Source organism: Prinia subflava, chromosome 1, assembly GCF_021018805.1.
Source record: "Prinia subflava isolate CZ2003 ecotype Zambia chromosome 1, Cam_Psub_1.2, whole genome shotgun sequence".
Classification (NCBI taxonomy): domain Eukaryota; kingdom Metazoa; phylum Chordata; class Aves; order Passeriformes; family Cisticolidae; genus Prinia; species Prinia subflava.
In genome coordinates, this window is record NC_086247.1 from 70,195,466 (window position 1) to 70,215,061 (window position 19,596).

General features: G+C 38.8%; 1 protein-coding gene across 7 annotated transcripts in view; it reads right to left on the reverse strand.

Moving 5' to 3' along the window:
* Positions 1-2,204: 2,204 nt before the first annotated feature.
* Positions 2,205-19,596, reverse strand: part of IKZF1 (IKAROS family zinc finger 1) — a 69,468-nt gene continuing 52,076 nt past the window's right edge. For 4 of the 7 annotated variants that reach the window (XM_063399387.1, XM_063399410.1, XM_063399395.1 and 1 more), the window contains 4 exons: positions 17,177-17,344; positions 15,153-15,278; positions 10,655-10,789; positions 2,205-6,507 (listed from right to left, as the gene is read on the reverse strand). In XM_063399387.1, the coding sequence (XP_063255457.1) occupies positions 5,804-6,507; positions 10,655-10,789; positions 15,153-15,278; positions 17,177-17,344 (1,133 nt within the window). In that variant the 3' untranslated portion in view covers positions 2,205-5,803. The remainder of the gene's footprint in view (positions 6,508-10,654; positions 10,790-15,152; positions 15,279-17,176; positions 17,345-19,596) is intronic. The other 3 variants (XM_063399419.1, XM_063399402.1, XM_063399398.1) reach the window with 1 other exon arrangement.

The following is a 19,596-nucleotide window of genomic DNA, read 5'->3' on the forward strand; positions in this document are numbered from 1 at the left end:
ACGTCTGCTGCTGCCCGTGACTTCAATTCAGCAGCTCTGAAAAGTCAGAGTCTGTGTGGCCAAAACAAAGAAGCATCAAAATTTTGAAATTGGGGCAATGGATGTCCTGTTAAGATTAGGACTTCTGTTGCCTTCCATGAGCCAGGTCTGAGGAATTTCTGTCTTTCAGGATGCATTTTGACCAGAAGTTGTTCTCATGTACAGTTTTCCTTCCAGACAACAAGTTTCCTGTGTTTCGTGCTGCTGGACACAGCCTGGCTGGCCCATAGCAGGGAAGGATGTCTGGCAGATCCAACCCACAAGACAGGCATGAACATTTTGTTCAGAAATCAAACATTTTGATTTTCCAGTTGCCACATTTTCAGTTTTTAAATTGTCTGTCCTGCTGCTAAAACGTGAAGCTTTCAGTGAAAGCTTTTCCTTTGCTTTTGACCATCTCACAAGCTGATAAAAGCATTGCAATATCCTCAGTGTACCGGCAAAGCCAGGAGCATTTTCCAGCTCCTTTTTCCCAAGTAAGATGCTGAGTGATTCTTTCACACACACGGACACACACAAACGCACACAAACACACAACATCAAAAAGCCAGGAAATTGTTACATTATCAGATCCACGTGCTCTAGGTCTGGCTGGAATTCTCATTCTGGTATCTCTAAAACATTCCTGTGTCTTTTAGTGTATTTCTTGATTTCAAACACGTTGTCTGTTGAGCACTGGTTAATGCTGTTTTGGTATTTTGATGCCTGTGAAGGGATTGGGAAGCCGGTCTGGGAACTCAAGGCTGAAAATACTCACCCCCAGTAGCTGTAGGTTTTGTCTGTGTAACAGTTCGTATCTTGGCACCTGCCACAGTTTCTGATGTAATTTAATCAAGCTTAGTAGGAAAAAATATAAATGTGTTGATTTGAAGGAAGTCTTTGAAACGAAATAGATAAGAGACCCAGAACAGATTTTTAGGCACACAAACTTGCATTTAAATCTGTAGATGTCTCTAGCTCAAGAGTTTAATAACACTGATTGAGAATATTCAATTTGGTTTATTTTTGTGTTTATTACTATTATTATTAAACAGATCATATTTGTTTTGGAGAAAAGTCACCAGCTGAAACAGAAAACTGCAGTTTGTTTCATTTACTGAGAGCTAGCTATGATGGGGAACAAAGGATGTTAGTTCCTTCTTAGATTATATTAAGTAGTCATAGTTTATGATGAAACTATGCCACAAAAACTTAAGGAACTTAAGGAAAATTTAGATTTTGGGAACCTGTAAAAGAATTAATTGCAATACCATTAGGGTTTGTTTTGGGGTTGTTTTTCTTTTTTTTAAAACTTCATTTTGTTAATAATAATACAGTTTAAAAAATGGAAATGTTTCTGAAACTTTATAAAACGGTGCTTTTTCTGAGCAAAACACTGATGCTTGTTTGCATTAAATATGTGATGTGAAATTTACTGTGCTGAAGGAAACAGGGACACCTGCAGAGAAATCACCTTTGTTATGGCAAAAAGTAGAAATAATTTCTCCGTGTTTTATTTTGAATTACCATGACTCTACATGCAGAAGTAATCGTGTTCTGTAATGACTCCATCTGGCTGGTGGGAGGGAAGGGTGTGAGGAGAGGGCTGGGGGGAAGCACTTCTAAAAGCCGGCTGCTTGCAGGAGCTGGGCGATGGGGATGGGCAGGGACACTCCGGATAGCAGGTGGCCAGCTCAGGACCTGACCTTCACTGGAGCTGCCTGAGCAAGGCTGCCTCACGCAGGGCTGAGGGCAGGGTGGTGACGCAGCCTGGCTTTTTTTGGCCACACAGATTGGATTGTGAGGCCAGCACGATGGACTCTCCCTGGTGCAGGGACTCCTCACGGGGCCCTGTCTCCCTGCCCCTCACCTTGCTCTGTGTCCCCTCCCACACAGGCACAGACACAGAGCCTCCGGCTGTGCCCAAAGCCTCCTTCACCCACCAGGAGAGAGACAAAAATGTTCTGGGGCTTGGGGTTTTTATCTTGTTCTCTTGTCTCAAAAGATACATCTCAGTTTGCAGACATAATTTAATAACATCTCCAATTTTTATGAAATTGTCTTTTTTTTTTTTTTTAAATACAATATTCTCAAAGAAAGTGAAGTTACAATATAAAACCACAGCAAAAAAAAAAAAGGTGTAAATACATTACACCTATTAGAAAAGGCAGTGCCTGGGGAAGGAATGGGAAGCAATTATTTTTTATTTTTTTAAAACAGATATAAACTTAAAACCACTCACATATTTACTCCTTTTAATTATCAACTAAGCTGTATCAGGGTATTGCACCATAGCAAAAAAAGAGAAAAAAGAAGATTATACTAAACTTTTCTGAGGGCACAGTTTGTTTCAATGTACACAGACACAACATCCTATTTTCATGCCATCCTTGCATATGTTCATAAATAAAATTACTGAACCACTTCTTTCTAAACAAATTGAAGATGTTTTTGTGCAAAAGAGAAAAGCACTGGAAAAAACCAAACCTATAAAGCCCTTTAGTGAACAGAAAATGCCATTCGCTCCGCCTTTAGACTATGCCCTGATACACTGTGTCTTAATATACTTATACTACTGTACTGTTTATTATACAACATCAACATATTCTGTTATAGTATAAATAAGAAAACTCCAGAGCCAGAAAACAAACCTACTGTGAGTGACAGTGCATCATCATACAAACCATTTTAGATATATATACACATACAAATGTATATAAAATATTAATGATACACAAAGCCGCAGAGAGGGCATGTGCATGTCGCCACGAGGAGAGACACAGGGACTCAGACACGTGTGTGTGTGCACAGAGATGTGGGGAAGGTGGCAAACCTACCCAGGAATCAGAAATCACCTTCCAAAGCTGTGTTTGAGGCACACTTGAACTCTTCTGGAGCTGTGCTTGTTTACACGGTTCAAGAACGTGGCTTTATTTGTGTCGGGTTTTGGTAAAAGCAAAGAAAAAAACCACCTGAGTGAGCTGTTGCTGTCCCCCTCCTCTGTACAGCTGGGGGAGTCTTCAAATGAAGGGTGGAAAAAATGGTGACATGGCACATATAGTGACCTAAATCTAAGAAGAACAGGAAGGAGGTCTAAGAGCAATAAAAGCAGAATGTTTCAGCCAATGTCTGATCTCACACAGGACATTGCAGCAGGGCTTAGAAATTACTTTGTCCCCTCTTTTCTGGCATCAATCAAAACTGGAGAGGGGTAAGAACAGCTGAATGTATCCCTACCAACTATGAAAAATGAACCCATTCCAACTGTTCTTAAAGAAAGGTAAAAATTCATCCATGTAAATTACCCTCTGGAAAGTTCTCTTCAGATCATTCCTATACAAAATATTTGGTAACTCCTTGTTGCCAGGTACAGTCTGTCTTGAAGCTGAATGTGTAGCAGGCATTGATGACAAGACCATGGCTGGGGCATGAAAGTGGCCACGGGTTCCTCATGCTCACCTCTCGTGCAGCCTCTTGGGCTGGAAGGTAACAAGCAATAAATTCTCTGCTGATTTACAAAGCAGGAGTAGAGGGCACCAATAAAGTCCCTTAAGACAACCGAGTTCTAATGTGGGAATTGAGGTGATCACCTTTGGGTCTGCAGTTCAGGCTGCTCATTTCTGGGGGATAACATGTACTAGTAATGTGTTTTTCCTTCTGTGGATGTATGCACCAGGCTGTGGGCACAAGCATTCACCTCTGGTGACAAAGCCACCTCATTGCCAGGCTCTCCTGCATGTTCAGTGTAGAAACACTGCTGTGCCCACGTGTCCAGTGGAGCAAGTGCCTCACAACTGGCATGAACAGCCGAGGCTTGGGGTAGTATAAGCACACATTTGTGATTCATTTTGTCATCAGTGTCCTTCCTCAGCTTCAGTGTTGTTGCTCCTGTCCTACACCTGCAAAAGTGAAAGCAGAAGGAACTCGGCATGCCTGTAATAGTATGTGTATATAGGAAATGTTTATCAAATATAGCTGCAAATGTACTCTCAAGCCACACTGGCCCAGGTACAGGCAGCTCATGGTCCCATCGAATCTGTTTTATAGTAAATACACATTCTTGCGTGCACTTGTGAATGGAAAATGTGTAAATGTAGGACAAGAGTGCTAGTCTTGTTGGGTGTTCATGTTTACTGCAAAATATCCATTCCTTATGCAGGGTGGAAATATTTATACATTAAGTTAATAAGATGGGTTATTTTTGTGAATGTTGCCCAGGAAATATTGCAGCACCAATGACTGATTTTTATACTGCTGCAAATATTTTATTTTTGCCTAGTCTTAAAGCATGAGGGTGTTCAGGGAGAGAAAGGAAATATTTGGAAGAGGAAGCTAAGTAGAAGTTTTTAAAAAGAGGTTTTTCATCAGATGTGTTTGGAGTTAAAATCTATTTGTCATCAAAGTTTTGATTCTAACTGAAGCTACAGTACCTGCAGCAGAACCCACCATGGAGAAAGATTTTGGTGGACTCTTCTGCACTCTGCAGTGTTGCAGCCTCTGGTCTCCATTCTGCAAAAAGTAACATTTTTTGTATCTTAAGATTGGTTCCACTGAAATAAAAGTAACTCAAAGCACTTAGTGAAATGACTGGTTGGATAGGAAGTAAAGGCTCTCCACACCTTTGTGGGCCTGGTCCCTCATTAAATGGCAAATGCCAGGAAAAAAGAAGATGGCTGCAAATTTTGACTGGCTAGTTTTAATTCATCTCAGTGCTTTAAAAAAAATCAAGTGCAACACTTATGAGTAGAGCCACAAAATCTGCAAGGGGACATCTTCTGTGCAAGCAACATGGGATTTTTTTTTATATCTAAGAGAGGGACATTTGGATATTTTCCAAACAATTTAAGAAGATGAAAAATGTGCTTAAGGAGACTTCCCACACATATCCCTATCAACTCTCTCAACTGTACATCATACTTTTCTAAATAACTAAAACTTTAAAGAGAAATAAAAATGAATTACATTGTAACTTTTATATGCAGAGAAATGAGGGGTTGCTTAACAAAAAGTGGGGGTTTATTGAATAGGACGAGAAAATATTTATTCAAAGATGAGTCAACAATACCCTTTTTCTATACTTTAAACTCAATTCATGCCTCACAGAGTATATTACAAGGGTATTTCTTCTATCTTTTGTATTCCTACTCACCTGTCTAGTGACACAAACAAGGCATGTTATGATGTCAATACCAGTAGCACCCTTGCAGGTGGAAATGTTCTACTTCTTACCACCAAAGCAACTTAGAACCTTCTAGGCACGGTGGGTGGGTCCCATCTCACCCCAGCTGTCCATGAAGTCATCTGAGATGGGTCCCTCCACCTTTAGTTGAGTTCAATCTTCTCAAAAGAGTCAAATAACACTAGAAATCAAAAAGACAAACATCTGGTAGAAGAGCCCCAAGCTCAGGGTGTTAAGAGAGAAAGCCTGGCCACTGCTGCCTGCTGTGTCCTCGTCATGTGGAGCATCCTGTGTGTGGTTAAGAGTTCTGGCAAGGGGGGCCTTGCAACAAGCATCAGTTCAGGGAAGGGATTTCAGCTATGTGACTACAAAAGCTCCTACTTACATTACTAAAGGTTTTTGGTGATCAAACATTTTCAGTAAAAACTCATTTTAGAAAACTGAGTTACAATGCATGCTACCAAAATGAAATCCCTGTTCTTGTGGGAGAACATTGCTGAAACTCTGATTCTCTTGTAACTTTCACTGTCCAGCTGCTTTTTGTTGCTGTCATGACTCGTGCAGCTCCAGTAACGCAGCTGTTGAGGCTCGATCTGTGCCAGTGTTTTAACCCATGTGGAAACGGTGCTCCCCTCGAGTTATGTGGGAAGAGAATTCGTACCTGTCCTGGCTGTGGTAGCCACACATGTTGCATTCAAAAGGATCACGGAACCCATGGCAGCCCATATGGATCGTGTACATCACATGATCCAAGAAAAGGACTCGACAATGTTCACACTTGTAAACCCTTACTTGCTCCCCATTGCTGCTGATCACTTTGAAAGCATCCTGGGAATTGTCAGTACCTGCTCTCAGGACATCATACTGCCTGTTTTCTTCTTTTATAGAGATGCCATTTCTTGCATGAGCACCTATGTGGTTTGTCAGGTAGATCAAACCACTGCGCTCCTCATTATTGCTCTCTGTATCTGTTGAGTCTTGGCAGCTGTTGCTGGGAGAGACATCTCGTTCAGAGGAGACCGACTTGGTTTTGGAAAGCAGCAACAAGTTTTCCACTGCGTTGTCCTGAGGGAGGTTGGAGCGAATCTGACTGTCCCCGAGAGGTTTGTGGAGCTGATACATGGGGCTGATGACGGGCACCACCTCAGAGCCACCCGGCGGTGTCTGGACGAGGGGACGCAGGGACTCTGCTCCCAGGTAACTGATGGCGTTGTTGATGGCCTGGTCAATCACGTGCGTCTGCATGAGTTCGTTCTCCTTCTCGTAGTTGATGCTGGCGTCGTATGGAAGATCGGGCAAACATTTGTCACCTGCAGTGAGAAACAGTGAGGAGTTAGAGGGCTGATTTCTACATGGTTAAGGAAATGAACACTATAGATTAATAAAACAGGGAAGAAGAGAGTTGACCGAATCCACCTCTGAAATCCACCTAAGGTATTCACAGTTCTAATACGACTGCTCAGAAAAGTGGTGGGTTGGCAGTTGTTTTTAGCACGCAAAATAATTTGAGGGCTTTGGAAAAGCAAATGGATGAAAGAAATTCTGGAAATAATTATACAGGGATTCATGGGAGCTACATATCTACTGCTTTGCCATGTCTTTCTCCTTTCTCACTGGTGTCTCTCATCTGCCTCCTACAGGGAGCAGAGGCACTGCCCTTGTGGCTGGTGAAACCACACAGCCACAGTGAGCCTGGCCTGATGCTTCAGAACATGAAGCAAATTTTCAATATTTTTACCTAACATATGACATTCTTAGACTGGAAATTATATGGTTTAGTTTCAGACCTTCAGTTTCTTAGAAATAACCACATCAGTAATGTGGTCATATATTTCTCGTTTTGGAGTAAAATCAATAAAAACTTTATTTGTTATATTGCTACCATCCCCACACACCTACCATAAGGCATGTTAGACATGCCTTACATTACCAGAAACTACCCGTGTTCCTAAATATTTTGTGTTAAAATCTTGTTGGTACAGGAGTAACCAAGAATTACGGAAAAGATTTAGGTGCGTTTGTAGTTGGATCGTGTTTTTTCTACAAGGTAGAAAGCCCTATCTGGAGCAAGGTTACTTGTTACTGGTAACTTTGATTCTGATGGGATACCAAAGGTGAGGGATAAATCTTTTTTTTTTTTTTTAATCAGACTGCACTAATGTATATTTAGCTGGATATCCCAGCATTGAACATTGAGTTTCACTACAATTTACCCCCAAATAACTGGACAGATAGCAAAACATAGAAGGCAAAAGCTAGGAGTGGAAAAAACTATTTAAATGCACAGATGCTGACTATATGAACTTGAGCAAACTTCTCTAACAGTATAAACCACCAAAGTTTTTACCAGGCCCTTAATAAATTCATGCAAATGTAAAGAGGTGAAAGACTTTCACAGGCTCCCAAGTTCTACCAATAACATATTGTTGATAGTCTGGATGGATTTTCTAGCTCTTCAGATCTTGGGAAACACTAAAAGCCAAAAACATCTCTGTGAAGTTCTGTCACCATTTCCCAATCCCCATGGAATTTACTGGTAGGTCTTGGAAAGTCCTATTTGTCAAATGAAATACTAACAGAAGCATGGAAATTTTACCAGAAGATCTGCACATTAATTTATCAACAATGTTCCACTGAGTTTCTACTCAGATTGACCATTCAAAGTCAGTGAAGAGACCAAAAACTCTCTAGCACTACATTTCTGCAATGATGGGGGCTAAAGTGTAGGAAGTCCTGTGGTCTACATTTCCCACAAGATATGGTTTCATACCAGCTCCATGCTCTGCAAGCAGAGAAATAAAACCCTGAGCATTGCATAAGTTCCTATCGGGTATGTAGGGTACAGAGACTTTCTAGCTGCCGTGCTACACAAGCTTCCAGTTCCTCTTGGTTTCTTTCCCAATCATTCTGCCAATTTGGGCTGCATTCTTTTTTAATTCCAGATTTATCCTTTATAATGCTATACTTTTCAGGCAGAGTTGCCTAAGATTCCAAATAGGCATTGTAAAAGACTCTTGAATTAAATACAGAAAAGCTCTCCTAACATAAATGTATACACTTTATTCAAGGAGGAAAAGATGAAGCCAAAATCATTCATATTCCATGGGCACTGCCCATCACTGAAAAATGGGTCTGGTCTTCATTATAAACAAAATCTTGGGCATTCAGAAAGCATGATTTTAATATCTGTTTCTTTGGTAGTATTTGCTTTATGTAGCATAGCTTGTTGGTAGTTGTGCTGAGAGGATCAAGTATTCAGAATTTTTTTTTTCCAAGCAAAGTGTCTGAAACAGACACAAAGTTAGGGTAGGCAGGCACCATTTTGATATCTGGGCAATGCCATAATACTTGCACTCATTAAAAATAATAGCTCATTTCTGTGGTTATTAGAGCATAAGTAAATTAAACTGCTAATGGTTTGATGCACTTCAAGGTTTGCACTGCTCAGGATTGAGCTACAGGTACTTAAACAGTCAAAAATGCACTCAGTGCATGTGTGCACCTTTTCTCTTAGTATTTTTTAATCCTTCTCTTGGCTGCCTATTCTTTTGAACATTATAATCACATGTCAACCTTTCATGCAGTTGTCACTCTCTGGTTTGGATGGCCCATTTTTTGGTGGTTTGGAATACAGAGAGAATTTTACAGGTAACTGGCTGAATTTGTCGAACAATCTTATTTTTGAAAGGTAATTAATTTAGTCTTGAGATCAACTAGTGAAACAGAAGATGCTCTTTATGTGAAGGACACCATTTTCTCCTTCTTGCTGGAATTCAGCACAGGTATTGGGGTGACGTGATAATCTACAGGAGCAATAAACATGTTTTAGTACCCAAAAGCTCTCCTCAACAGCCAGCCCAACCTTGTGTTAATCAGGAATTTCTCTATTGTATGAAGCAGCAGATGAAGACTGGAAAGGAAAGGATTTTGGAGCATTTTCTTGTTAGAAAATTTTTCCTTCTGAAGGTTAGCAAATGTCCATAAATATCTATTGTCAGTAAGTTGTCTTCCTACACTGCACCCTGAAACACTGTCAGGAAACTCTGCCCTCCTAAAACTCACAGTTAAACTGGCTTTCTTTAGTGTTTCTCAGGGTGAACAGAGAAAAAGAGCCAGTCCAAAATGAAATAGCTGATCCACACCCAAGGATACATTGCAGATAGTATACTTGTTAGTATCTTTTAAATTTTTGCACTCTGCACCTAGAACTTTCATTGAATTAGTATGTTGGCTAATGCAAACAGTTACTAGAGTGTCTAAACTAGTCTGGTTGGCCTTACATATATGTTATCGTTGATATATTTTTGGTATCTATCTACTAAAACTTTTGCCCTTTTATAAGAATGAACATTTCTTATCTTTGACTACCTCCTAGAATTGTTGTCTTTGGACTTGAAAAAAGCCTCGGAATTTAATTTAAAACCTTTTGTTGCACCTTCTGACACAGCTGAAACTCCGCTTTCCTCATGTAGTAAATACTAATTTTCCATTCACCTGTGTCCTTCTTGAAGAAAGTACATTTGCATTTTCTGTCCCATAAAATGGTCTTTTTTTGTCTTGACTTTTGACTGAAGACCTTCTTAATGTGCATTTTGTTTCAGAGACTTTAATCTGATTGTCTCCTATAGAATATTTTTTAAGTGTACAGAGAATTAAAAAAAACCTAACTAGATGCGAGTATATGTTGTCCTCTGATCTCCCATGTTTTTATTTCTTGAAGACTAACCTTACATAGCTGACAAAATATTGTCCGTGGATCTCACAAAAGTGGTGTAATCCCTACTTAGCACAGGACTACTAAACAGAACAATATGTGTAGCCTTCATTTTTATAGGCTTAATGTCAAATTTTTCATTGTCAAGACAAGAACTGCTTCGTGTAAATGGGCATGAAGTTTTTGCATCGTTCGTAGAATGTACACAAAGTTTTCATTTAGGTACTGTTTTCAGACATATCAGTTTGGGCTGTAAAAATAAACAGATTTTATCAAAGGGTGAAGAATATTACCCAGTCTATGTTCAACTATTCACAAATGCTTTCAAAAACACCAATGTGCCCAGATCTGAATGTCATTCAAGAATTCAATAAAATAACTCTGCAAGTGTGATCAAATGTTATCCCAACAGGAAACTTCTATTCCTGTCTTCAGGTTCTTAAGGCAACTTCAAGAACCTGTTCAGATTTTCTAATGATCTGATCTGTAAGCTTTTAAAAAGGCAGAAAAAAACTTGAATCTCCAAATGTGAAAAATTATACATGCAGAAATTTATGCTGGAGATATTTAGTTGGTTTTTTTTCTCCCCCAACACATTTCTGTATCTGCTTCTATAGAGATACATATTGTTAATTTAGTAAAACAAGTAAAATTATAAAACAAAAGTGAAAATGCTAGAAAGTGATTTTTAGGGGGCTTTGTTTTATTTTATTTTTAGGAGACAGCAAACGTTTAACTCTTACCAACAAATTTCTGAGGCATAGAGCTCTTACGTTTGGCGACGTTACTTGCTAGTCTATCCAGCACGAGGGCTCTTTCTGACCCTATCTTGCACAGGTCTTCAGCCATTTCACTCTGGTTACTTTCGTCTTTTATGACTGAAATCAAATGACATCAAAAGGGTTAGGCAGGTTCCATTTTAATGGAACTGTTTGTTGTCTTAGGTTATTGTTTGTCAGTCAATGTCTTTTAGCTCTGAAGCAGCTGGACAAAGGAGTTCAGCATATGAGACACAGGACAATTCTGACTCTTGGTAACAAATTCCCTCAATCTGATTAATCTATGTTCATGCTGATGTTTTCCTCATTTAGGACACAAAGATGAGATAGCAACTGCAAGGTTTCTGCCTGTATGTCACATAATCATTCTACTCTTGTTCTACAGCACTCTGCATTTCTGTGAATAAATGAGGTCCTAACTTTATCCTGGACACAAAGCAGTTCATCTTTCCACTCTCCCACTGAAACCCCCCGCAATGTCCTTCTGCACCTCTCCCAGTGAACCCCCTGTATGATAATTGCTTCCTCAGCAGGAAAAATTGATAAACTTATCAACTCCAGCAGTGGAAGATGTACTTGCAAGCTACACCAACCCTTGTCTCCAGCCCCTTTTATCCTGCATCAAATATTTCAATACTTCCTTGATGCTATTTTAGATTTTAATGATTTTAATTGATAAAATCACACCTTCAGTAGGAACACTGTATTCCAATACTCAAACCTGTTTCCCAACCTCCTGCTGCTGCTGGGACTCTGTAGAATTAGGAGCTTAACTGTGAGGCTCTAGGAAAAGGAGACTATTTCACTTTCAGTACATTTTACTTCAGTACTTTCCTGCAGAAACAAAAGGGTTGTATGAAAATGCACTGTCAAAACAACCACTGTGAAAAAGGTATGGAAAGTATTTCTGACTTCCGGCATTTAAGAGGAAGGTGAATGCACTGAGATCACAGCACAACTGTTTTGCTGGTGAGTTTTTTGTTTGTGGGGTTTGGGGGTTTTTGTTTGTTTGTCAATGGAAAAAAAGGTGTTAACTTTACTTTTATCTTCTACTAGGATATCGACATTTTTCCTGGACTTTTGAGTTGCTGTTGAAGGAAGACACAAAATATGACTTTGATTCTTTGAGCTGTTTCAATAAAGTGCCCTACTCTGCTACATTTTTCCTTCTGTGCCTGCTGAGAATCTGTTTTCTCACTGGATTTACTGGTTCACAGGACCCATTACTCTGGTACCTGGGTGTTTCTCAATAGCTGAGAACAGATCGTTGCGATCCGTTGTTATTCTGACAATACACTACAGTCATAAAATGATGATTGTGAAAATTTTGTTGTTCCTGAAATCTATGAAATCAGGTCTGATGGATAACTGTGAGGAGCAGGTGAAGTGTCCTATTCAACAGCACCCTGCAACCAAACTGAGGAGTACAAAAACTGCTCTTGAGTCACTGCTACAGCAGCTCATACTGCCGTGACAGTGATAGAGACAATGAAAATGCCAGTGCCAATGGCAGTTACATGGAGTTTCATGGAATTATGGTCCAGCCCCATAATACAGTAAAGACTGTGACGAATGCAGGAAATGAGATGAATTTAGTCATGAAGGTGCAGAAAAATAAAGGCTATTTATGGTATATAGCCACCATTGAACATGCACACACCAGCATCTGGTGCTGACCAAGGCTTCCAGGTACCACCTCAGGAAGGGACTTACAGAGAATCTTTTAAAGCAGACATTTAACAGGCACACAAGGGACCGAATATTTAGTTAAAAGTTTAAATGATCAAGAAATATCTGTTTAGGATATAATAACATTCCTTTTCTAATAGGTTCAAGAGAGGGTGAGTCATGTATTCAATAGTCAAACTTTCAAACTTCTAAAACTGTTATTAAAAAAGAGGACAAATTGAATAACGTACTAATCACCAGAACTTGCAGATGAAACTCTCTGAAATTTGCTGCCAAATGAATAACTATCTATAATTTGGTGTCTGTGAACTGAAAAAAAAATCATTTTATCTTTTCAAACCAAAACTCCCAGTGACTGAAGAACTGCAATCGACGCTTTAAAAATGTCATAAACTACTTCTCCTGCTGTTTTATTTAAGCCTGGTAAGACTTCAGCACACTTCCACTCAACTCAAACGCAAAACTCCAGGTAATATCTCTAGGAGAAGAACTTCATATGGGCAGTGAGATTATAGTCCTCTAAAATAAGAATTTTGGCATTAAATTTGTCAGGTTCCAATTCTGTGTTATATTTCTTTCTCTTAAAGAGAGAAAAGTTAAAATGTAAGTACAATCTCTTTTCCCTCTTCTTACTCCCTTTAGCTCTATCTTTCCCTTATTAAAATTCTTTCTCAATTACATTTGTTAGATTTAGAAGATGATGGAAAGCTTCTACAAGTTTAGGTTCTTTCTACTGACTTTTTTTCTTCGTATACTGCAAAAAGTATTTTAAAAATGCTGTAAAAAGCAATCTTGCTGTGGCAGAATGTCAAATCAGGTGCTCTAGCAGATATTTTTGCACCAACATTTTTTGAGGCTGGGGAAAAACGGGTCTCAATAGTGGCTCTAATAGATCCACATCACACCTTGAAATAGTTTAAGAACGGTGATACTATAGCTACTTGTTTTTCTAGATCTATCATAGAATACAGTAAAATTCGCTGGACATCCACTCATTCTCAACTGTTTTTTTTCTAAATTTTCATCATGCAAAATACTAGGACAAATGCAGGAAAGTTTCATTTTTAAAAATGTATAGAATTGATTTGTTAACTGAGGACTACATTTCTTTAAGAGTGAAGTCTTTGGCTGAATATGAGGTTTGAACCCTTTAGTTATTTTTTTTTCTAATTTGCAAAAGCAGTCCTATTATGTCAAATATGGAATATACAAGAATATAAGGAAAATATACAAGAAGAAATAGATATATATTAATGTATACACAAGAAGAAGTGATTCTTTCAAAGCATTAATAAGTTCCTAAAGTTTTTATCCCACTGAGTTATTAGATATTTAGTTGTAAGCTAGTGCAAGCTCTCCTGTCAGGATTTGATATAAAAAAAGGGTCAGTCACTAAAACTGTTTTATTTCTTACTAAAGTTTATGATTCCTGACATCAGTTTCATCTTACTAAGACTTTCGTAGTAGTTCAGCTAGTCATTTGCACAGATTTTCAAATTCAGTGTATAGGTACTTAAATCCATGTACCAGACACTGAAGACTGCAATCTCAAACCAGAATATTTGCTTCTAAATCCTATCACCTCTTTGAGAAATAAGTATTGCTGCTTACTGCATATTATTGCATTGAGGTTTTCTATTCATATATTCTGCAGCCCCTCGATAAAATTAGAAGGTGAGCTGCTCTAACACGCTGTCTGCAGAAGCATCTCAGTTGTATTCACTGCTATCATTATGTGCATATACTTTACATTATTTGATAGCATGTAAAAACATATTCAGGTTCTGTACAGATATAAAATATTAAACGAAGCATCATTGCAAAGAGGGCAGAGTGAACTTTTCATTTTTGTCACTTGACAAACTAAATAACATATATTGACAGGATTAAGAAGGTATGCAGGAAATGGAACTTAATGGCTGGGTTTAAACTCCACCAGAGAAGCTGGATCTCCTCCATCTAAAACTGCACATGCACGAGGACTTTGTAAGGCTAGTTACTGTGATCAATCCCATAAAGATCTTTTGGATCTTTGTTAAAAAAAATATAACCCAAGCCCCAAGACCTGCTTGCTCTCCTTCTGGGCATTGGGGTTTTTTTAATGTTGTCTAAGAAATGGACTTTACCTTCATCATTACACTAGTCTCAACACAGGTCCTTACCTCCCCCCAGTTTTCTTTTAAAAGGAAGCTTGGGAAGAAGGCTGTCAATAAATTATTAGCCATTCTGGACTGTCTCAAATCAAACTGCCTAAATTAAATATCTCTGGCTTTATGTCCTCTGCTCCGGCAGAGTGGGATCAAAGCCAGATCACCTTTGTTAGATGAGTTGATCCCAGGGGTCAAATAAGCCCTTTGAGCCATACCTGGGAAGGGGAGGAGATGTGAAGTGCAGAAGATTCTGCAGTCCTATCTAGAAAACCTGAATTAAGTCTTTATTAAAAATACATTCACAAGTGTATTGTAATATAGGCCTCCAAAAGAAGGCACAGCCATATTGTCTTGAGATGACAAACTGATGTTTTCCAGGACTTGCAAGTGTTTTGCTACGTTTGAATTGTACTTTAGCTTTACATTGGAGCCAGAAAAAGAGAAAAACCAGCCAAATGTTTATCAAAAAAAAAATAAATCCAGACACAGTATCATATATATGGGGAATGAGTATGACTCTCCAAAGCAAAAGTTGTCACAAATGGTACTACTGATTCTTTTGCACTCCTTTCTCTGCATTTATGACAGGACAGCAGTATTCCCCAAATGGACACTTTTATTACCTGGGTAGATGCTACTCGAGAGATTCATGGTTTGAAGGTAGTTATGGCAGCGTTCTTTATGTTCTTCCAAAGAGCTGCGCTGCTTGTAACTGCGACCGCAGTATCCACACTTATGGGGTTTGCCAACTGGAGAAAACACAATCCATTATGAGAGTCAGATGAGGCATTCAACAGCATATTAGCAATGTTAAGGACAAGAGATAAAAAGCCCACCCCAAAAATAAAGCCATGTTGTGGTGAAGGAAAATTTCATCAATTTAAAAATCTAAGGGAAAAACAACTAACGGAAAGCTGGTTGTATATCTTTACATCAACAGGCCAGTTCTATGGATGCTGCAAACTGATTTTAGGTGATTCAGATCAGATAAAGACTGTGACATTAAATCTTTAAAAACAGCATCTACATAGGTTAGAAATGGAAATATTTCAAACGTCTTGGAGCAGTTTCTTTAGTGTCTTTTTAGAGACTGCCAGTGGACAAACTGGTGGTGTATGTAGAGACTTGCTCTGCTGGAGGTCAGTTCTGGTGTAAACAGAACCAGCTCAACTCTTTTAATACAATCTTAATTTTGTGTGTTTTCTGCTTCTGGAAATTCAAGATAAATGGCATGACAATTTATTTTCTGTATTACACTGATCCGGATCTGGCTAGTTCTAGAAATTTTTCACCAACAGTACTGTTCTGTGTACTTCTAGACTTGAATTTTCTGTCTTAATGTGACAAGACTGTAATTTTATATGTGATTTCACAATTTTAGATAGTTACACAGTTTAATTTCTGAATTTTATTTAATGATTCTTGGTGAAAATCAGATTCAGACATCCAACTTTTTTGATAATGTATTGATGTCAATTTGCCAATTGCAGGAACTAATCATTATGTATAGATTAGAAATTGTTTCTTTAACTACGTAATCCTCAGTTTGCCAAGAATGTCTACATGAGATTTCATACATATATATACATGAAAAGCTGTGTTTCAAATTGTGCATTCATGAAAATCAATAACAATAAGGGAGAGGGAGGCAAAATACTATTTAAAATATGTGCCTTCCCCAATCAGGCTGGGAAAAAAATGAAGAAATGGAAATTATTTTGGAAATCTGGGATCAACTCTAAGGATTTTATTACTCAATATGTATACTAGAGAAGAATTTCCCTAATTTTTTGGAGCACAAAAAAATCACTTTGAGAGTTCCCCTTCTGCCACCCAGAACCCAAAATCAACTTTCACAAGTAACATTACCAGTGTCAATTCCAGCAATGTGTATTGGAGGTCTCCCATCCAAATAGCAATTTGCATTTGTAGCTTAGCTTGGGAAACTAGATGAGATGGCACTCTGCTTTTAAAGGCACTTTAAATGTGCTAAATTGGTTTTACTTCACAGAAGGTATGTGACTGTGGCTTCTGTCAAACAATGAGAGGTTCATGGTAATGGGAAAGTGCAGCTATTCAAAAATATTTATTCATATCTCCATATTAATGTTGAGACAGACACTGAAAAACTCCATCAGAGTCTTCTTTTGTGGAAGATTATCTTTCTTTCTACCACCCTCTGCCTTCTGTCCACTCTCTTTTTCAAAGTACTTGTAATAACAATGTGCAACAAATAACTCCTGCTAAATGCTATAGGCAGCGTTCACTCCTTAGGCTGAAGATGGATACAAGACTGTGTTTCAACTTTATATTATCTCTAACCCTAAAACATTCATAAACTTAAGTCATGTTTGTACTTCCATGAAATGGATTACTCACACGAGGCTTGTAAGATGAAACTCTAATACAGAAACTTTGAATCAGCCAAGAAGTATGGGAACAAACACAGTTCTTCTCGTGAGGGGTCGTGAGTGTGATGTGTTTAGTCATTTCTTTGCTGCTAACGTGCTGTGGCCAGTTCACTGCTTGGCTAACCCCAAGATGAGGTTACTCAGCTCCTCAGGGTGACAAGAGCTCTCAGGATTGGTGGACAGCCCCATCTCCTAAGCAGATAAGCAGCCCTGGTTATTCCCAAACTTCCACTTACCTGAGTGAGTCCTCAGGTGTCCCGTGAGGGCATCCCTGCGGCGGCAAGCGTAGTTACACAGGTGACACTTGAAGGGCTTTTCACCTGAGTGCAGCTTTATGTGGCGCAGAAGGTTGCCCTTCTGGGTAAAGGAGGCTCCACACTGATTGCACTGGAAAGGGCGTTCTCCTGTGGGAAGAAGGAGAAAATATGTGAGAACAAAAAGACCTTATGCGGTAACAGAGAAAGATTTCAGGAAGAAAGTTGTTTTCTCACTGCTGCTCTGTGACTTCCACCGGCTGCAGGTTTGATATAACATGAGGCTTTCAGACTAAACCTGCCAGTTTCTTAATGCTTCACTGGCTGGGTCAATTTGATCTGAAAATCTAATTTTTTTTTTCTAAATCAGAATGGCACATCACAATGCAAATTCAAACTCATTTAAATAAAGTGACTGCAACATTTTGTGTTGAAGAGCCACTCTTCCTGATCAGCAGTTTTGGAATAAACCAATATCCAATTTTGCATGTTGTGGCATTTGGTGGGGTTTTTAATGTGGCTTTTTTCAAAGGGTCTTTAAAATATGCCACTGAAGCAGCAAAATAAAAAGGAAACTCATTAAAAATGCATTTCAGGATCACAAGTTCATTTCAGCGTTACATTCTTATATTTAAATGAAAGGCACTTCATTATAACAGTTATAATAACTTCTTTTCATTTACATTTTCCCTGTATTTTCCCTTTCAATTTCTTCTCCATTACCTGTCTGTCCCTAAGCAGCCAAATCAGGAAAGAGACAGAGAAAAGAGAGAAAGCTAGAGAGTAAAATCACAGAAGTTAAGACAGTGCAAAGGAAGCCCTGTACTGCCATGTCTCAGTCCCAACCCTTCTCTAGTATAGTATGAACAGAGGAGCAGCACAAACAGGCTCTGAAGGTTTACACTCTGGATAGATGTGGAAAAACTCGAAAAGAGACTGCCTTGATTTGTCTAAACTGGGGCCTGTTATCAAGGAAGTGAATCAAAGCCTTTGCAAAAATTAATATGGCTGTTTTTTGCTTAGTGTTGTTTAAAACTAATATGATATTTTATTAGTTGGGGGGGTGTTGTTTGTTTGTTTTCGGGGGGGAGGTGTTGGGGTTTTTTTTTAATTTAAGATGGTTGAGGCCTTTTCTGAAATCAGTGGGAAATCAAATGTTTCCAGTTGCACCAGATAGGAATAAAAGAAAAATTATACGTAAGAGCATTCTATCAGCAAGAACTGCTGCATGCCTTTTTTCTACACAGCCCTCAACTAAGTCAAACTAACCTTTAAAACATATTTGCTGAATTTTGTTTCTCTTAGGCATCAGTTCCATCTGTTGTAGTAATTATAATGCATCAACATTAGAAACAGCCCAAAGATGACCTGTTCTAAGTTTTGATTATTTTTTTTGTATAACAATAACACTGTATTTAGGAGTTCAGTGCTGAAGGTAAAATACTAAAAGAAAAAAAAAATTTCTTCCTTCTCTCTCACTTAAACATCGTGTACCATTTTGCACACCTAGGATGACATTTTACGTCCATACATGTGCATATATGTGCAGCATGATCATTTTTGCCTTCTGGGTAATGCAGCAGAACAGCTGAAGATCAATTAGACATCAGCACTGTCCCAACCCCAAAATATGAAAAACTCTACCATCAGGGCTGGTCGCTTTAGTATTCAGCAACAGCAAAATGAATCCCCTTTACAGCAAGACATTTTCATTGGTCAGTTTCAAGTAGAGCAGCACAGGGCATGTCAAGCTAAATGAGCTCACTTTGTCCATCAAGCAGCTCTGTTCATCCAAACTACACCCACATCTGGCTCAGCTGGGGTGGCACACAAAAATGCCAGCATAAGCCTTACAGGACTGCAATTTACTTCATAAGCCATGCATGGTATGGTTAAGGAGATAAGAGAACAGGTAAGTGTCTCTCTACTTTACTTCTTAATCTTTGGGGCAGTTACTCAATGCAGAAAGTGTTTTTCAGAAATGGACTGAAAAAGTAAATAGAAGAATTCAGCTTGGTAAGGGGGACACATTCAGAAGGAATTGTTAATTCCTTCTAAGAAGCTTTTCTGGCATTCATTTCTGTTATTTTTACTCGGAAGACTGTAAGAAGACAAACCAAGTATTTTTGAAGTACTCCAGGAGAGAAATGTAAAGCAAAGTACAAATGTAATGTATCTCTAGCCTACAGCTCTCCCAGTTACAGGGTGAAGTCATTCACTAGGTGGAAAAGATGGATGAAGCATTTCAAACGAGACTGCTGCACGCCAAATACTTCTACAGAACTCAGAGTGGGATCAGATATAAGGAAGCTCGAACTCATGTTGCTGTAGAAGGGAAACAACATTGTCACCAAAAGACCCTGGAGCTATGTGTAGCTTGGCCAGCCCTTGGCTGTCCATGC